We start from the raw sequence: 16,328 nt of genomic DNA on the forward strand, positions 1-16,328 counted from the left end.
CAGACTCCACCATGTCCTGCTCAACACTGAGCCCAACACTGCTCTGGCTGCCACATTCCAGAACGTTAGGAACCAGACATCTCAATAAATAGCTCTGTGGGCTGCAGGCCAGCTCACCGCCCTGCAAAGCCTCCCCATCACAACCCAGCTCAAACGGAGCTGAGCCGACCTGCTCCGTGCTGTGCCATCGGGCGTGACACCCAGCTCTACCCCTCAGGTTCAGCAGAGTGCTTTTCCATTCCTTCAGCATCACAAATGAAAATAGAACTCAAATGAGGACTTGTTTTGAAGGGCGATTTCTCTTTCCCCGAGCACTGCAAATACAAACACTGCCCTTCAAAAGCAGCTCCTGCCTCAGTACCTAACAGAGGAGAAGGGCTTGAAAAGAAAAGAGAAACCCAGTGACAAAAAATTGCTGCCTGCTCTCTGCATCTTGTTTGTCAGATCCGTGGTTATACCCGTCTATCTCAAGTTCCATCAGTAACACTCAGGACAAAGCAGGAATGCAACAGCAAAATAAATCAGTGCCTAATAGCTTTCAGAGAAACCAAGGGGAACACAATTATGTGGCATCTACATGCTAATCTACCAGACTCGAATCTCAAAGGAGTTCAAGTGCCCTACTCAAAATTCCTGCAGTGATAAGGGGTCTGCTGTGTTTGGCTGGGGTTGGGATAAAAGATTTTTATGATAATTATCTTCGCGTGGAACAATTTTGCATTTTCTTTCTTGTTAATTCAGAGGCGAAATGGGGGTGCAGGCAGCAGGAAGACAGCATTACCGAAAGTCAGAAGTATTAAGAAGTCAAACATTCAACGCTGGCCTGTTGTAATTTGAAAGCAGTTATGTGGCAAAAGCCAGGAAGGCACGGATAAATGTTATATGGAAAACAAGGAGTGCTTTCTGCACGTGCAGACAAAAGCCTGCCACAAACAGGAGTGCAAAGTGGGGCAACGTTTTCTTTCCAATGTCTCTCTGGCATCAGAAGGGTACACGGCACTGCATCACTGTGTGTGCTGGAGTGATGCACTTCTCTGTGGGGGGAACACTGAGGAAATAATCCCAAGTTGATGTCGGTGGGAGAGCAGCTGCTGCTCCAAGAGCCCTTCCTGCTCCGTGCACTGGCAGAGGTATTCTGCACCACATGTGTACTCCGCTGCAAACCTGGATCTGCCTCTGCCACTTATATTCATACACAGGTGATGGAAAATAAACGGGCTGTGGGGCATCCAGGTGAAGGGATTCACGTTCCAGCCATTCCTTCTATAGCTGCAGCTAAGTGCTGACCAAACACCCCGCCTAACGGGGAGCACAAAGGTCTTCCAGCGTGGTTATGGAGCTCCAGAAATGAGCAGCAGTGCACTCGGAGGAAAGCACACAAGGAAGTGAGCTGGGTGTGAGCTGTGCAGCCCAGGGAGCTCCTCCAGAACTCAGCACCCCCAGCCCTGCTCCCTGCTGCCACCGGCTGGGAGGGGACCTCGAAGGGTTGCCAGCCACTAGGACCGGGTCACCCCCACCCAACCCAGCCTTGACTAACACAACTACGCACATCAGTGAGGAGGAGTGAAATTAAGCAGAAAAACAAGCAGCTGCTGAGGGGGTCAGGCCACCCAGGGCCGAGGATGGAGGTTAACACAGCCTTACCTTCCATGCTGGGTGCCATGTTCCCCAGGGAATAGCTGCCTTCCTTTGCACACACCAAGAGCTCTTCCCCTGGCTCGATCTCCTTAATAACTTTATAATAGATCTGCAAAGCAGAAACAAAAATGGAGAGATGTTAAATACGCAGAGATGTGCGCTTTACATTTTTAACCAATAACTCAAATTATTCCAGCTAACAGGGGAGGCTGTCACTTGATTTGCATAATTGCTACTAAGAGCTCTTTCTCCTGCCTTTATTTTACTCCGTGCACGTCAAGTTTCACGCGGTTTGGACCACAAAGTAGTATTTACAGTAACAGCCTCTCTCATTCAAATCACACAAAAATCTTCCCATTGTTTCTCCTACCTCCTCTGTGCTCCGTGTATTCGTTACAGCAGAGGGATGATTAACCTGATGGAACTGAACCACTTAAGTCCCCAAATGGGCCTTGCCATCACAGAGCAGCATCACGACACCCTCCTTCTGTGGGCTGCTCCCACCTGGAGCCTGAGGGTCTCGCTCAGCACCAGCACATAATCCAGCCCCCCCCCCCCGAGCAGCCCATCCTCACCAGCAGCAGGACTTGTTTTCAGAGCTTAGACCCCTCCCAGCTGCGTGCCCCATCCCAGTGCCCGTGTGAACTGTGAGGAATGGGCTCGATGGGGAAGGAAACCAGCGAGCACAGCAGCAGGAGGTGGGAGTTTGTGCCGTGGCCCCACAGCTCTTTGCCAAACTTTCAGAGCAGGCTGCACCCCCACCCTGCACTATGTAACACCACGGGAACCCAGCATGAACGCCAGGACACGAGGCATCCGCTGCAAGGTTTCCTCCACACTCCCCCCAACAGCAACGCACAACATTCCTCTTTGGGAATATCCACCAGAATTGACCCAGAGTGGCTCCCTCAGCTGCAGCCCACGGGGGATAAAGACCCCAAAGCATCACAGCCCGCGGCGCTGATGGCACTTGGCTGTTCCCTGGGTCTCTTTGCACCGGGCTCAACTCACAAACCACCCTCCAGGATCACCGCCCGCACAGCCACCGAGCACACACACTCACCAGCACGCAGCCCCATCTCCTCCAGCCCCACAGCGCATCCCTACCCAGCTCTCGCAACAGCCGCATCACTTCTTCAGCGCTGCTCCGGGACCTCCCCACCTCTCACCGCAGCCCCGAGCCCGGGGGCGAACCGGAGTCCCGTCCCGTCCGTCCGCCCCATCGCAGCGCGTCCCGTCCCGCCAGGGGGCACGCTCCGCCCGCACACAGCCCCGCAACGCGGCCCCGCAGCGCTCGGAGCTCTCCCGAGTGGGAGCGGAGCTCTCCCGAGTGGGAGAAGTGCGGTGCGATGTCCGCACCCGTCCACCCCCAAAAGGCGCTCTGTGGTTTGACTGCGGTTCTTGGAGTGCCACAGGAGGACTGCGAGCCAGCAGAAAAGGCCACGGAGAAGGTGCCACGGTCCCCAACGGCACCAGGCGGTGGAGAAAGAGCTTCCCAACGTGTCCCAACCCCAACCCCAGCCCTTCCCTGAGCCCCAGGACACAAACCACGGTCTGAAAGCTCTGCCTGGTCCATAGATGAGCTCGTGAGCTTTGCATGGGAAGAATCCTTCAGCAGGACAGCACTCAGTGGTCCCCATCAGAACTGGTTGGCATCACCTCCGCGCAGCATCCTGAACCCTGCTCCCCTCTACGAGCACTGAGAACAAAGTTGCTCAGTGTACAGAATCACATTTCTGCAGCAGTTTTTCAAGAGATATAGTCCAGCCCTCGTTAATTGCTAGGGAAAGGCTGGATTCTGCTGGAGCCACATTAATTTCATCAAACATCTCATTATCATCATTAACCTCACCTTGCAGTCGTGCCACTGATGGTCTGAACTAATTAAAGCTGCTGCGCTTCCCTCCCTGTCAGTCCCTTTTTAAGCATCCCTAACACATCCCAAGGCAGCAGCTCTCGTGCAGCAGGCAGGCTTGTGGCTATCACATTCGTTGCCTTTATTCTTCATTGCCCCAAACACCCATTTCAGTATGAGTGTCCCAAGGTTCAGGCTCAGGGCCCAGGGTCCCAGCAGCACCACAGCTCTGCACTGAATGAAAGCACTACAAAGATGCACCACCGACTACCTGTAAGCAAGGGACGAGGGCAGAATGGGTTTGCAATAAAACCTGGCTCAGCTTTTGGGTTGCTGGCAGCATCTACACACATCCGTGCAGCCCTTCTCTTTATCTGGGAGAAGCCAGCAGCTGCAGTACTCCCTGTACCCAGACCTGCTCGTAGGTAGTCACAGTGTGACTGCATCAGCTCTCATCCAGGAGCTGATATCTGACCTGCTGACAGCGTGAGGTTTGTGAAACCCCCAGCTTGGATCGCTGTCCCGAATCCACTTTCGGATTTGGGTTTCAAACAACTTTACAAAGAATGGCTCTTTAATTCCTGGAATGCCCCCATCATCTGCACAGAGAACAAAGGTCACCGCAGCTGCAGGACCAACATCAGAACCGTTCAGCCCATCCACATCCCCCACACCTGCTCCACCAGCGTTCCCCCCTGTGCCCATCAGGTCTCAGTATCCCCTGCAGACCCCCAGACCCTGTCCCATCCCTCTGACACCCATACCCAACCTGAGCTCGCAGCCTGGCACCGCATCTGCCCACCACCAGCAGCTCGCAGCATCACCTTCCTACACTTCTGAAGGCACTGAAACACCACCAGGCCCTCCCACGTGCTTTATTAGCACAACCTGTGTCACAGCAGGTGTTACCACTTCTCACAACCTTCCCCACCGCAGCCCTGGGAGATGGGGCTGCACAGAGCTCTGCTATGGGCGCTGCAGCCGTGTTGTGCTGCCGTGTGTGCCCTGGAGGAGTGCGGTAACAGCAGTGCCAGGGCTGATGCTGTTACCTGGTTGTTGACGTGGCACACGGCGAGGTTCTGCTCGGCACAGGAGCAGGCTGCTCGGATGTACTTCAGCCAGGTCCCAGCCCCGCTCTGGTTGGCATCGATGCAGAATTTCTCGTTTCCCAGGTCGTCAGCAATCTGTGGGGAGAAATGGGGAGGCCGCTGGTTATCGGGTGATAGCTGCAGGAGGAAGAGAGGAAGGAGAATTATTTGCAACGTGAGAATCCCAGCAAGGAACAGAATGGGGAAAGCTGGATGGTATGAAAAATCAATAAAGGAGTGTGACTTGGGATGAGATACGTTCCTGAGCTTGTGAACCTCAAGCAAAAGAAAAGGAGAATAAAGTGAAGAGAGGAATTTTCTTATGTGACTGAGTGCTGGGTCACTGAGAAGTGCCACCAAACATAACTCAGAGCTGAGCACAGCAGTCAGCACGGACACACTGTGCACAGCCCTTCAGCTCTCCCCGTAATGAAAGGCCTCACATAAGGCAGCATCCCCCAGGAACGTGGAGCTGACTGACACCGTGGGCTTCACTTGAGGCTCCAGCTCCTTACTGACCCCAAGCGAGCTTCAGATGTGGGGCAGCCACACCTGGGCAGAAGGAGACTGCAGCTCCGATGGAAACACTCAGTTTCCACCCACAAAAGCAGGATGCTCGGCGTCATGGGGCAGTCTGGGCATGCAGCAGATAGCTACTGATAGTTTGGGTAAGTAACACCTGGCCCCGCTGATCTGTACAGCAGCAATTGGTGAAGCTGGGAGCCCAGGAAAGCGAGAGGGCACTTTGCAGGGTGCGATGGAGCGAGCGTTCTGAGTTCCAGCTGCACGTGGCAGGAGCCCTCTCTCATCCCATAGAGCTGCAGGCATTCAGGTGCTCTGGGAAACCCCACAACTCAGCTGGAGTTGAGCACTGTGCTGCAGCCCCCATACGTGGCTCACAGCTCTGCTTCAGAGGGTCCTGAGAGCCCCAGATCACCCGAAACTCCGCGGTGCTGCCAGAGCTTTAGCACCTGAAGTGCGGGTGTGAAATCTCACAGAACAAAACGAGAAAAAAAAAAAATGAGTCTGTGTGAACCCTGAGAACTTAAGGCCCTGTTTTTCACACACCCTCGGTGTACTCCATAAATAGAGCAGCCTCACAAACCTCACGGCCCCGCAGTGTCCCTGGGCAGCACTCTGCACGTGCTGCCCCTCGGAGCGTGCCACGCTTTCCTTGTTTCCAGTCCTGAACCTCTGAAAGCAGTGTGGAATGGGGCAGGAGAGTGCGTGGGTTATTCCAGGCAGTGCTGCAGTTAAGTGGTGTTCTCAGAAACCTCCATCACTGCGGGAGTGCTCCCCCCAGCCCCCCTCCCCCCACCACTGTCCCACTCCATCCCACCCCACCAATGCCACACTGTGGGTTTCTCATTGACTTTCTTCTTCCTTGACCATGACAAATGAAGCTCATCCCTTTCCTCTGCTGCAGAGGGTATATATGAGGCATCCTTTGGGTTTGTGACCCCAAGGCCCCTCCCGGCCCTTCTGTCCTCATCCACGTATCCCCAGATCTGCTCCCACGGGTGTCAGTGCCACACTGGGTTGTCTGCAATCTGTCCACACCACGCTGTCCCCCTTCTCCACTCCCAGGGCCCCATCCTTCCCCTCTTGGGTTGATGTGGCTGAAACAAACGTCCCGTTGTGTCCACGTGGATTGAAGTGGGGCTGTGCAGAGCCACCAACGCTGGACTCAGACCCAGAGCTGTGGCTGTGGTTATCCCTATGCAGCCAGGACCCAGGGCTCCACAGCCTCATTTGCTTTCTGCCACACAGCACTCGAGGTTGGAATCCCAAGGTCCCACTGATCCCACAGAGACTTCGTTTCGCCATTTATTAAGATCAGAAAGGCCGAGTTACGAAGCAAAAGCGACGGAAAAATTCCCTGCCATTTTTTTTTTGCACATCATTTGAGGTTTCCTCCATCCCTAATTTGCGGGCTGTCCGTCGGGTTGTTTCCTCCATGGGCAGACTACAAGAGCTGGCCCACGTGGAGCTGTGCCCAGGGGATGCCGAGGGATCTGTCGTCAGTTCCCTTAATGGGTTCCTGGTGCACGCAGAGAAACGAAGCACCCGCAGCTCTGCCATCCGTGCCCCGGCGTCCTGTTGCTATAACATCCCTCCCCAGAAGCTGGAAGTGTAATAAACCTTCTCATCCCACAGTCGCAGGATCTGCCTCTGACAGTTTGGCCGATGCTCGCGTTTTATTTGGCAGCACTTCGAGGCAAGATTTTTTTTTTTCCTTTCTATTTTGTTTTTTCTTTTCTTCCCCTTTTTGCTTTAATGACCCACGAGCTGATTTGGAGCAATATACCGTTGCCATGAAGTTTTGTTGTGTTTCTTTTAAATAAAGGAGAGGGAGAGGTGGCTGCCATTTATGACTTTCAGAAGTAACCGAAACAGAAAGCCCATTCTTGCCACAAAACAAAGGGAAAAAGATTTCAACCAGAGAAACACCTCTGTCAGTGTGTAGACACGGAGCCCAGATGAACTCGTAAATCCAGCACTCTGCCTGCAATTAACCTGGCTTCCTGGTGATGTGACAGTTAATGAGAACCGTGCCAGACGAAGCCAGCCGTGGTCCTGGGGTGTGCAGGGCTGGCACCGGGCTCTGCCTGCACCCATGGGCACGGACAGGCCCCAGCACTGAGGGCACAGAGCTAAGAACACCCAATCCCATGCAGGGAACCTCCAGGCAAACAGTCAAAGCAGGAGAAGACCTTTGAGACGATGGCAAGCATTTATCTCAGCAAAGTTCATTTTTCATCAGTAACGTCATTCATACCACAGTGATTTAAATTAAACAGCGAGCCGTAAAGAAATGATGCTGGAGTCGAAGCTCGGGGTTGCTTCAGATATTGTACACACAAGTCAAGGAAGGGATTTCCAGTTCTTTGTAATATATACATACAGAAACTTTGAAGTTTTCCTCCCTGCAGAAAGAGCTCCGTACAGCACACTTGTGTATAATGCTTCGCTTTGCCTTGCTTTTTTTTTTTTAAAGCCAATTAATTAAAGATGTTCTCAAAGCTTAACAGATCAGAATGAATGGGAAATCAAGAGAGGCCTGGAAGTGGGGCTGGGGCAGAGGTGCCCATGAGCTGCGACCAAAGAATGCAACCAAAGTCTTCAGCTCCTTCCTGGTCCCCTCCTGCAGGCGTGTGCTGGGTGCTGTGCTGGGTGAGCTGGCACCAGCATTCCTGCCACTGCTGTTAAATCACTGCTTGTGCCTCCAACTCTCTTTTAACAACGTTTTGGGAGTGGAGCTGTGGAACACCACGAACACGTCGGCCTCTTCCGGGTGATTTATGGAAGGCTCCGGGCGCCAAAACCATTTGCCGCATTTTACATGCTGGCCAAAAAAGTAGCAGAGCCTTCCCGTGCCATTCCCAGCACTAACACCCACCACAGGGTGCCCACATTGCTCATAGAAGGACACGGGGTGAGCAGAGCCCTGCAGAGCATCGCCCCACAGCTCTGCCAGTCCTCCCAGCAGCTCCATCTGTGCCTGCAGTCCATCTGAGCACTGCCAATGCATGGAGCGAATGCAACATCAGTTGCCCGGGTACCCAACCAACTCAGATAGCTGAGGTTCTTGAAACTGCGTGTGTTTTCTGTAGAATGAACAGCTTTGGGTTCTGCCCCAGCACAAGAACTGAGCTGCCCCTAGCAGCCATGCCACCCCCAGCTGGCTCTCAGCTCCTCCAGCTCGGGCTGCCCACGGGGAGCTCCTGCACAGCACAGCCTGCTTCAGGTTGGCCACAAACCAAAGCCACAGAGGCCAACATTTACCGGCAGCGACATCACCACCACCACCATCCCTCCTCACGTTCCACCCCACTGCATCCAACGGCAACCAAGCAGCCGATGGACCTCCATTTGGAAGCGCATTCCTGTTCACATATTAGCTCAAAATGCCCTGGATTTACAGGCCAGAAGTGTGCGTTGCTGCTGCTTTAGCCGTGACCTTACTCGTTCTGAGCAAAGATTTTAAAAGAGAATGAAAGGAGCCAACCCCCCCCACAACCACACAGCTGCACCGCACTCCCCCGGCACAGGAACCCCCCCCAGTGCTGCACTGCAATGAGGAAACAGCCCCCGAGCCCTCTTAGATCACACACCGCTCTCTGCCCTTTAGAAGGTGTGAGTCAGGTGAGCTGGGCTGGCCCTGAGAGAAGGAGTGGAAGGATATGGGGGTTTCCCTCTGCAGCCACGCAGCACACTGAGAGCAGGAGCAGCAGCTCCAGCGTCAAGGGCTCTGCAAACAAAGCAGCCATCTCCTGATGGAGAACTCCTTTCTGGTTCACCAAAAACATGACCAAAAAAGGTGCAGAGTGAGGCACTGCAGCCTGCAGCCGTCCCACTGCAGCACAGGCAGCTTCTGCCACTGAGATGCATCCTGCCCAGAGCTGCCCCTGCGGGGCCGAGCAGTGGATGCAGATGCCTCCGTGGGTTGCTCTCGGGCAGGTCACAGGACATGGGGCTTCCAAAAACACAGGAACAGTACTCATTTAATGCTAGGAGGGAAGCACAGTGTCGCATTCCATATGGCAAAAACCGAAGTATTATCCTCACTCCCTTTGCAAACAGCCTCCACTAAGTCCGAGCCCCCATACCAGCCCTGAAATGCTGTTGAAACACTTTATTAAGGCTTAATCCCACAGCCTTAAAAAAATCAAATAGCGCAGTATTTCCACGGCAGAAACGATCCCTGTCTGTACCTGGCAGCCCTTCCTTCTCTCTAAGGACGAACATAAATTAAATCAGACCAAATTAAAGCTGAACATCCACGTAACACTTGAACTGGGGCTACTCTTCATGTTTTTGGAAGAGCTGCACAACACAGAGCCTCCAGCACACTCTTCCCACCCCACCGTCCTCGAGGAAGAGATCCTTCGCTTGACGCTCCTGGTCATTCCTTCCACTTGAAGAGCAGCGTGCACTGGATGGGATCCAGTGATCCTATGGTAGCACAGCAGCCTTTAGCTGTAGGTGAACAGAAGCCCTTTTCCAGTCTGAGGGCTGAGGACTCCCCACACACATCCCCTGGGAGGGACCCACAGCACCACGGGCTGCCCGGCCCCAGCATGCATGCTTGGAGACACTCCATCGTCTTTTCCAACGTTTCTGCACCAGGTCTGATTTTGGCTGAGCCCGCGTGCTCTGTTAGCAGCTGCCAAGAGCATGAAGTAATGAGAAAGGATAGGGAGAGAGAGCTGAGCGCGTTCCAGCAGCACACCCAGCACAGCCCATGGCTGTCAGCACTGCTGGAGTGGCCTCATTAGCTAATTGGCCTTTAATGACCAGACTGGGTGCGTTCCTCGGTGCCACCTTCCCTGTGCTGTCAGCCTGCTCATCCTCGCCAATGGAAACCTCCCGGCCCAGGGTGAGCAGCACTGGTGGCAACAACCCCCATCCCATGCAGAGCTGGGGTGGCCCCATGGGCACCGAGAGGGACAGTGAGCCCACACAGCCTGGAACAAGCAGGAGGGGTACGGGAGAGCAGGAGGTGTTTGGCCTCAGGATGCAGCGATGGTGGCCAGATATCATGACACCAACCACCAGCAAGGAGTGATGCAGAAGGACTGCCTGTGAGATCAGACACCTGCTTGGGAGCAGCGGGTTGGACACATCTTCCAGGGCTCACCCACGGCCCCATGTGCTCAGAGCAAACAGAGGAGCAAAGCAGTGCCGGGCTGTGAATGCCCCATCCCTGGAAGCACTCAAGGCCAGGATGGATGGAGCTTTGAGCAACCAGATCTAGAGGGAGGTGTCCCTGCCGATAGCAGAGGGGTTGGAAGGAGGTGATCTTAAAGGTCCCTTCCAACCCAAACCATTCTACCATTCTTCCCAGGAACCAGAGCCATTAGGATGGGGGAGAATTCCCAGGTGCTACACTGTGCCCAGGTATTTCTTCACCAACTGCTGCTCGACAAAGGGGGAAGCATCCAAGGGCAAATCTTTCCCTACTGAATTAGCAGGGGAACACAACATGTCCCATAGCTGCTCTGCTCCATGATAACTTTCGAGCATGCCTGCTCTGGGGAGGGCCGTTTCATTTCCAAGCCTCATTCACACGATGAAACAAAATTTTCAGCAGATAAAAGCCCATAAATCTCTTTGCCTTATTACGACCGCTGGCTAACGAGCAGGAGCCCGCGTAGCCCGGAGCATGTGCTGAGCTCTGACATGGGGCTGGAATAACACGGCGAGAACAGAGCCGGGGCCGAGTGCCACAGGTGCACTAATATAGGCATTAGTGAATGATTAGGCCTCGTAAAATATATGAATGCTGTTTCTTTAAGAAGCCATAAAATTTTATTGAGGAAAAAATCCATGTGCAAGGCTTTGGGTTCGTTTCATGCGGTCATTCAGAATTTCACTCATTTCTGACAGGACTATGATAATTAAAACTGCGGCCCGGGTCTGGTTTCTATAAAGTCCATCTGGCCTTCCGCGATGGAGAGGGTTGGAAGTATGTAATTGCCCGGGCAGCAAATAACTATTTTGCCATCCGCAGTTTAATTTTGTCCCTGCAGCAGGGGAGCGAAGTCAGAGGGGCAAAGATCATTACTGCGGAGCGAGGAAGAGGGGCTCCCAGCAGCCTGCTGGCCATGTTTGTTGAAATGCTTGACACCGACGGGCCCCATTAATGCACGGGTTAGATACAATCTGTGGAAAAGGGTCTATTATAAAGGGATTATTTGGAAGTGTTCTGTAGGTGGGGGTGGGTGTGATTGAAGGACTTAAAACTGTTACATTAACCCTTAGGGCACTCTGAGCGGTAACAAACCTGGCATTAAAGGGCTGGTGTTTGTCACCATGTCTTCACTTCCCTCCTTCTCCACCACAAGGTCAAAGGGATTAAAAACGCCCATAACGCGCTCGGCTGCGTGCAGAAGGTGCAGCTCGGTTCTGCCTGCTCGGTTCTGCCTGCTTCATGGCAGCAGCTCCCCCTGCTCCCCCAAACACACCCATCGGCGAAGGAAACAAGCCCCCAACGAAAGACAACAGCAGAAAGAATGCCAACACAACACAGAGGTGGCAGAAGATGCAGAGCCGATGGCCCAAATACCACTTCACTGTGTCTGACCACAAAGCACATCAGCAGCACTGGGACTGCCTGCCCATTCCTGTACCAACTGTGTTTTCTGCTCCCTTCTGCTCCTATTGAATGGCAAGTTCAACAGATACGCATCTCCATTTGGCTTGGGAGGAGGCACTGCCATGCCACCCACCCACAATGACAATGGGTTCCTTCCCCATTTGGGTCATTCTATGATACCACGGCATATTCACCATTACCAAAGGGTTCTGCAAGGATCAAGGGGAGGGAAGTCTTTTTCTTGATGAGTTTTAATGTGGTAGCCCTCTACAGTGCGTGCTTTGTGCTTAATTGACTTGCCAAGCCTTCCATTAGGCAACAATGAAGACAGCTGGCCATGCTCTTACCTAACAAAGTCAACTGGATGTGCCCTTACCTAATGAAGTCAACTGGCCATGCTCTTACCTGATGAAGTCAACTGGCCATGCTCTTCCCTAAACAGCTTCAAAACAGCCCCATCATAAACCCATCACACAGCCATCCCAAAGGGGGCACAACACTTACCCACCTCCCAGCAAACCCCACTTGTGCTGTGACAGCTCTCGGACAAGCACCCCGACTGTCCTATTTTCCTGTGCCAAAGCCTACTCCAAAATCACAGCTACGATGGTGCTGTTCTTGGAAATCACATTAAAAAAGACTTGATCCTCCTGAAATTACTGTCGATGTGTTACACCTACGAGTTTTCTAAATCAAAGGGAGAGAAATTTTGGTAAGCAAAGTAAGCGCGAGATTGCCAAAAATCCTGAAAAGGTCTCTCAGAAGGAAAAGAAAAAAAGAAGCAGAATAAAAGAAGCTGTGAAAGTTTATGAGGATAAACACTGATGACAGGTGGAGTAGAAGCTGAAATTTGAACTCAAAAGTAACTGCAAATAAAGATTTGTTACAGATGGTTTTAATATGACCTAACACTAGGATGCCAGCTACAGTATCACTTTTTCCTGTAGGCTGGACAAAACTAATAACACGGTTATGGAAACACGCTTCCCTAGCACAGATACATGAGGAATAAATGGCATTTAATACACGCCATCCTCTGCGGAGGGCAGACAGGATCAATAAAGCACTGCTAAAGAGGCACAGGGCTGGAGCACGTGGGATGTGCAGTGCAGGGCGAGGGGAGGGCCTGCCCTGCAGCCAGGGGTGGGCGCGGGTGGTGGGAGTGCTCAGCATGGGTGGGGGCTGTGCCACCCATCTTCTGACCCCGGAAAATAATCATTATTTTTTAAAGGCTGCATTGGTCAATTCTTATTTATTTATTTTCCCCATTCAGCTTGGCTAAAAGAAAGCAGTATTAGCGCTGGCGGTTGTAATTGTTTCACGACGGGGCTCTGAGCACTGATGGAGCCGTGGGTGCCCCTGCAGGAGTGGGACCAGTGGCCTTCAGGGCCATCACCCTGATGTTTGAAGCTGTATTTATCTAAGACACAACAGAGAGGAAAAAAGAAGAGCGTAACATCAGCCCAAAGTGCATCCATGAAACCGCTGGCGATCACACAGCCACAGCAGCCGTTCAGGGAAGGAACAGCCAACGATGGATGTAAAAGGAGCTAACGTTCTCACACGCACAAAGCAGCACAGCCTGGTGTTTTGTTTTGCTCTCTGTGGCTCTGCATACCCTCACAACAGGCACAGACCAAAGGCAGAGGAAGACCCATCCATCGGACCGTGCCCATCGGGCGCGGTGCTGAGCGTGGCAGTGCTGGACGAGCAGCACCAGCAATTGTAAAACTTTACTGCTCACCTTATGTAACTTTTGTTTTACACTCGATTAACTTTTATTACCAACTCCAAAGAATAAAGCAGAGAATTAGAAACAGCCCTTTTGATATTTGGGACTGCATTCCCTGGCAAACTAGAAACGCCGAGAACAACCATAACCTCAAAGACACACACCTAACTCACAGCTAAGAGAAACAGCCTTACCTCCTGAGCCTGGCCACGTAACACCAGGATTGCATCCAAGAGATACACCAACCACGACAGCGTCCGGCTCAGCACTTGGTGCTGAAGAAGACCCAACTGCCCATCGCCAACACTGCGATCCCCAACGGAGGTGTGTCTGAATACATACCCAGGCCAACTCCTTCCTGGGAATACATGTGAGCAAAGGGGAAGCCACACCTTTCTGTGTTTCCTTTAAGTCCCGGTGCTTATTCCCCAAACTTCTCCGAGCACTCTGCTGGGGATGGTGCTCTTGGCTGGGGACGCCCAATGCGTGGCTTCAGCACGGCCGTGCTCCCCCCGCAGGGCTGGATGTGTATGGGGGGGACATATTTAGGGCCTGAATGGTTTGACAGTCATGATTAATACCCTGCATTAGGAGATTCCAGCAAAAGTATTCAGGAGCACGCTGTGCAGTTTGGTTCTCATCAGATGGTCGGGTCCGCAGGCCTATTAAAAACAGCAGGAGAGCTGCAGACTTAATCACAGAGGCTGGGCCCGCGGCGGGAGGAAGCGCGAGATGGACGCGGAGTGCAGGCATGGCCACAGAGCAGCTCCTGAACCCACGTCCACGCGTGGGGGAGAAGTGGGAGCTCAGCAGGGCAGGGCTGGAGCCTGCCTGGGAAAGCACCTGGGAGCTGAGGGTGAGAGGTACTTAAGCTCTCTGGGCAACAGTCACAGAGAGGTGAGGTCAGGCCAGAGGCAGAGCAGGTAGTGCTGACATCTGTCACATTTTCGAAACGCCCTCTTTAAATTTGCCATCTTTTTTTCCATCCCAGCCGCCCCCGATTTTCCAGTCTGAATCCTCACAAAGCCACGTTTATTCGCAAGAACCCACCGTTAAAAAACAAAAACCACAGTTCACACACACGTGCTGTCCATCGCCATCACGAATGCGCGTCGCTGAGGACATCGGGCGGGAGCAGTAGGAGTAGCTTTGACATGAGACATGGATAGTGCGTTGCTCAGCTGATAACTACTGAGCTCAGGAGCCCGGGGGCTGCAGCACACGTGTGCCAGCAGCTGGGACCACTGCTGCCTTCTCCCTGCTGCAAAGAGGGGGCTGAGCTGCACGGCGCTGAGCAGAGGGGGCTGCTGCCCCCCACCAGTGCAGCACTCACATGAAAACCCAAATCAGTGTCAGGAACCCAACCACACACGACCGGAGCGCAGCAAAGCCCCCGAGGTGTTCAAAGTCTCAAAATCCTCCTTTTTTCTTTTTTTTTTCTTGGATGTCTGAATATCAACAAACCCCAAACAATAATTAATTCTCCTCCAGCGCGCAGACCCAGTTCAGTACCGAGCGCTAAAAATACATCTGAACCTTAGAAACAAAAACGGAGGCAACGGAGCGCTTTGAAAGTTCGTTCTGGTGATTAAATAAATTAGACCTGAGCTGCTAAGAAGGGAAGGACACGAAGTTCACCGCCAGCAGGACGGGGTGCTGCCAGCTCCAGGCTTGTTTACCAGGGCAGAGCCAGGGAGAAGCAGCACTTCATAACGCATCTCCCAATCCTAGCAGAGCACAGAGCAAGGGCTGGGTGCCCCCTGAAGCCCCCTCGCTCCCTGCATTGGGTGCTGGAGCAGCAGGTGAGCATGGGCACTGGGCTCCTGTGCATTATTTGGATTTGCAGGTTATCAGTGGGGCTGCAGCTCGGGCTATGACCTCATTAACTAATGTGGCCACATCAGCACCTCTGCGCGGCGTTATCACTCATCGTGTGTCATAAAGCAGCGTGCTGACACCTCCCTGAATGCCGCCTGTATCTTATCTCCTGCGGGGACAGGACCCTCGCGGGGAGACAGCGCGCGGCCAGGAATGCAGGAGGAGACAAGTTCACCAGTGGCAGCCGACGGGGGATGATTTCTCAAACAAACACTGAGGGGGAAATTAATGAGCTCGGGTTGGCCACTGACAGTGCGGAGCAGAACTACATCGACTTCTGACTGCTATAATTCAAGAGTTATTACTGCAATTTCAGAGCAGAGCTACTGGGATGCTTCCAGCACTGTGTCCGGAGCAGAGCTGCATCGCTCCCCCACCATCATGCCCAGTTGCTCCCAGTTCCTCCCATGGACAAACCCAGGACGTGGCCTCCCAGCCCCGCAGGAACAAAGCCCCGCGTTCTTCACCGTCCAGCTCACAGCTGCGAGCCATGAATAGGAAAGGTGATCCTCAGCCCACGGCGACGGGATGACAAAACCCCAGGCAAGCTCCCCGATGCACCGCTGCCCCTCTACACAGCTTTGGGAATGTCTGGTGATTTTTTTCTTAAGCTCATCTGTAGGATTGTGTTTGCAGCCTCTTTGTTCCAGCCTTGCTCTGACCCATTCCCTGCTCCCATCCCCTGGCTGCAGCGCTGATGGACGCCCAGAGCCAGAGCAACCACGCTCCACCACTGCTTCGCACCAGCAAATGCGTGCAGTCAGCTCTTGGGGCTGACAAATCAAAGAGCAAGAAGCCCTGCGATGCATGTCACATTGCCACTGGTGCCCAATGCTGCCCGGTAGCCACGCCAGGTTGCAGGCTGAGCTAAGTTAGCCCATCCAAAACAGACACGGAATCAGGCAGCAGAAACCCATGCAGAGAGCACCCGGTGGCTCTCCCCCTAAATACAACCCACCTTTCATGGCCGGGTGCTTTCTTACCATTTTCCCACCTGTGGACTCTTAAAACGTCCCCTGCACATTAACTTCATGTTCC

The 16,328-nt window shown here is 53.2% G+C and overlaps 1 protein-coding gene across 1 annotated transcript in view; it reads right to left on the reverse strand.

The window, feature by feature from the left end:
- The window catches only part of PRDM16 (PR/SET domain 16), a 192,367-nt gene that overhangs the window by 23,175 nt on the left and 152,864 nt on the right, over positions 1-16,328 (reverse strand). The window contains exons 4-5 of the mRNA XM_065737906.1: positions 4,543-4,677; positions 1,645-1,747 (exon numbers count right to left, since the gene is read on the reverse strand). Coding sequence (XP_065593978.1) covers positions 1,645-1,747; positions 4,543-4,677 — 238 coding nt within the window. The remainder of the gene's footprint in view (positions 1-1,644; positions 1,748-4,542; positions 4,678-16,328) is intronic.

The sequence above is a fragment of the Cyrtonyx montezumae genome, unplaced genomic scaffold (genome assembly GCF_038088225.1).
Source record: "Cyrtonyx montezumae isolate F1298 unplaced genomic scaffold, pur_monq_1.0 scaffold_21, whole genome shotgun sequence".
Lineage (NCBI taxonomy): Eukaryota > Metazoa > Chordata > Aves > Galliformes > Odontophoridae > Cyrtonyx > Cyrtonyx montezumae.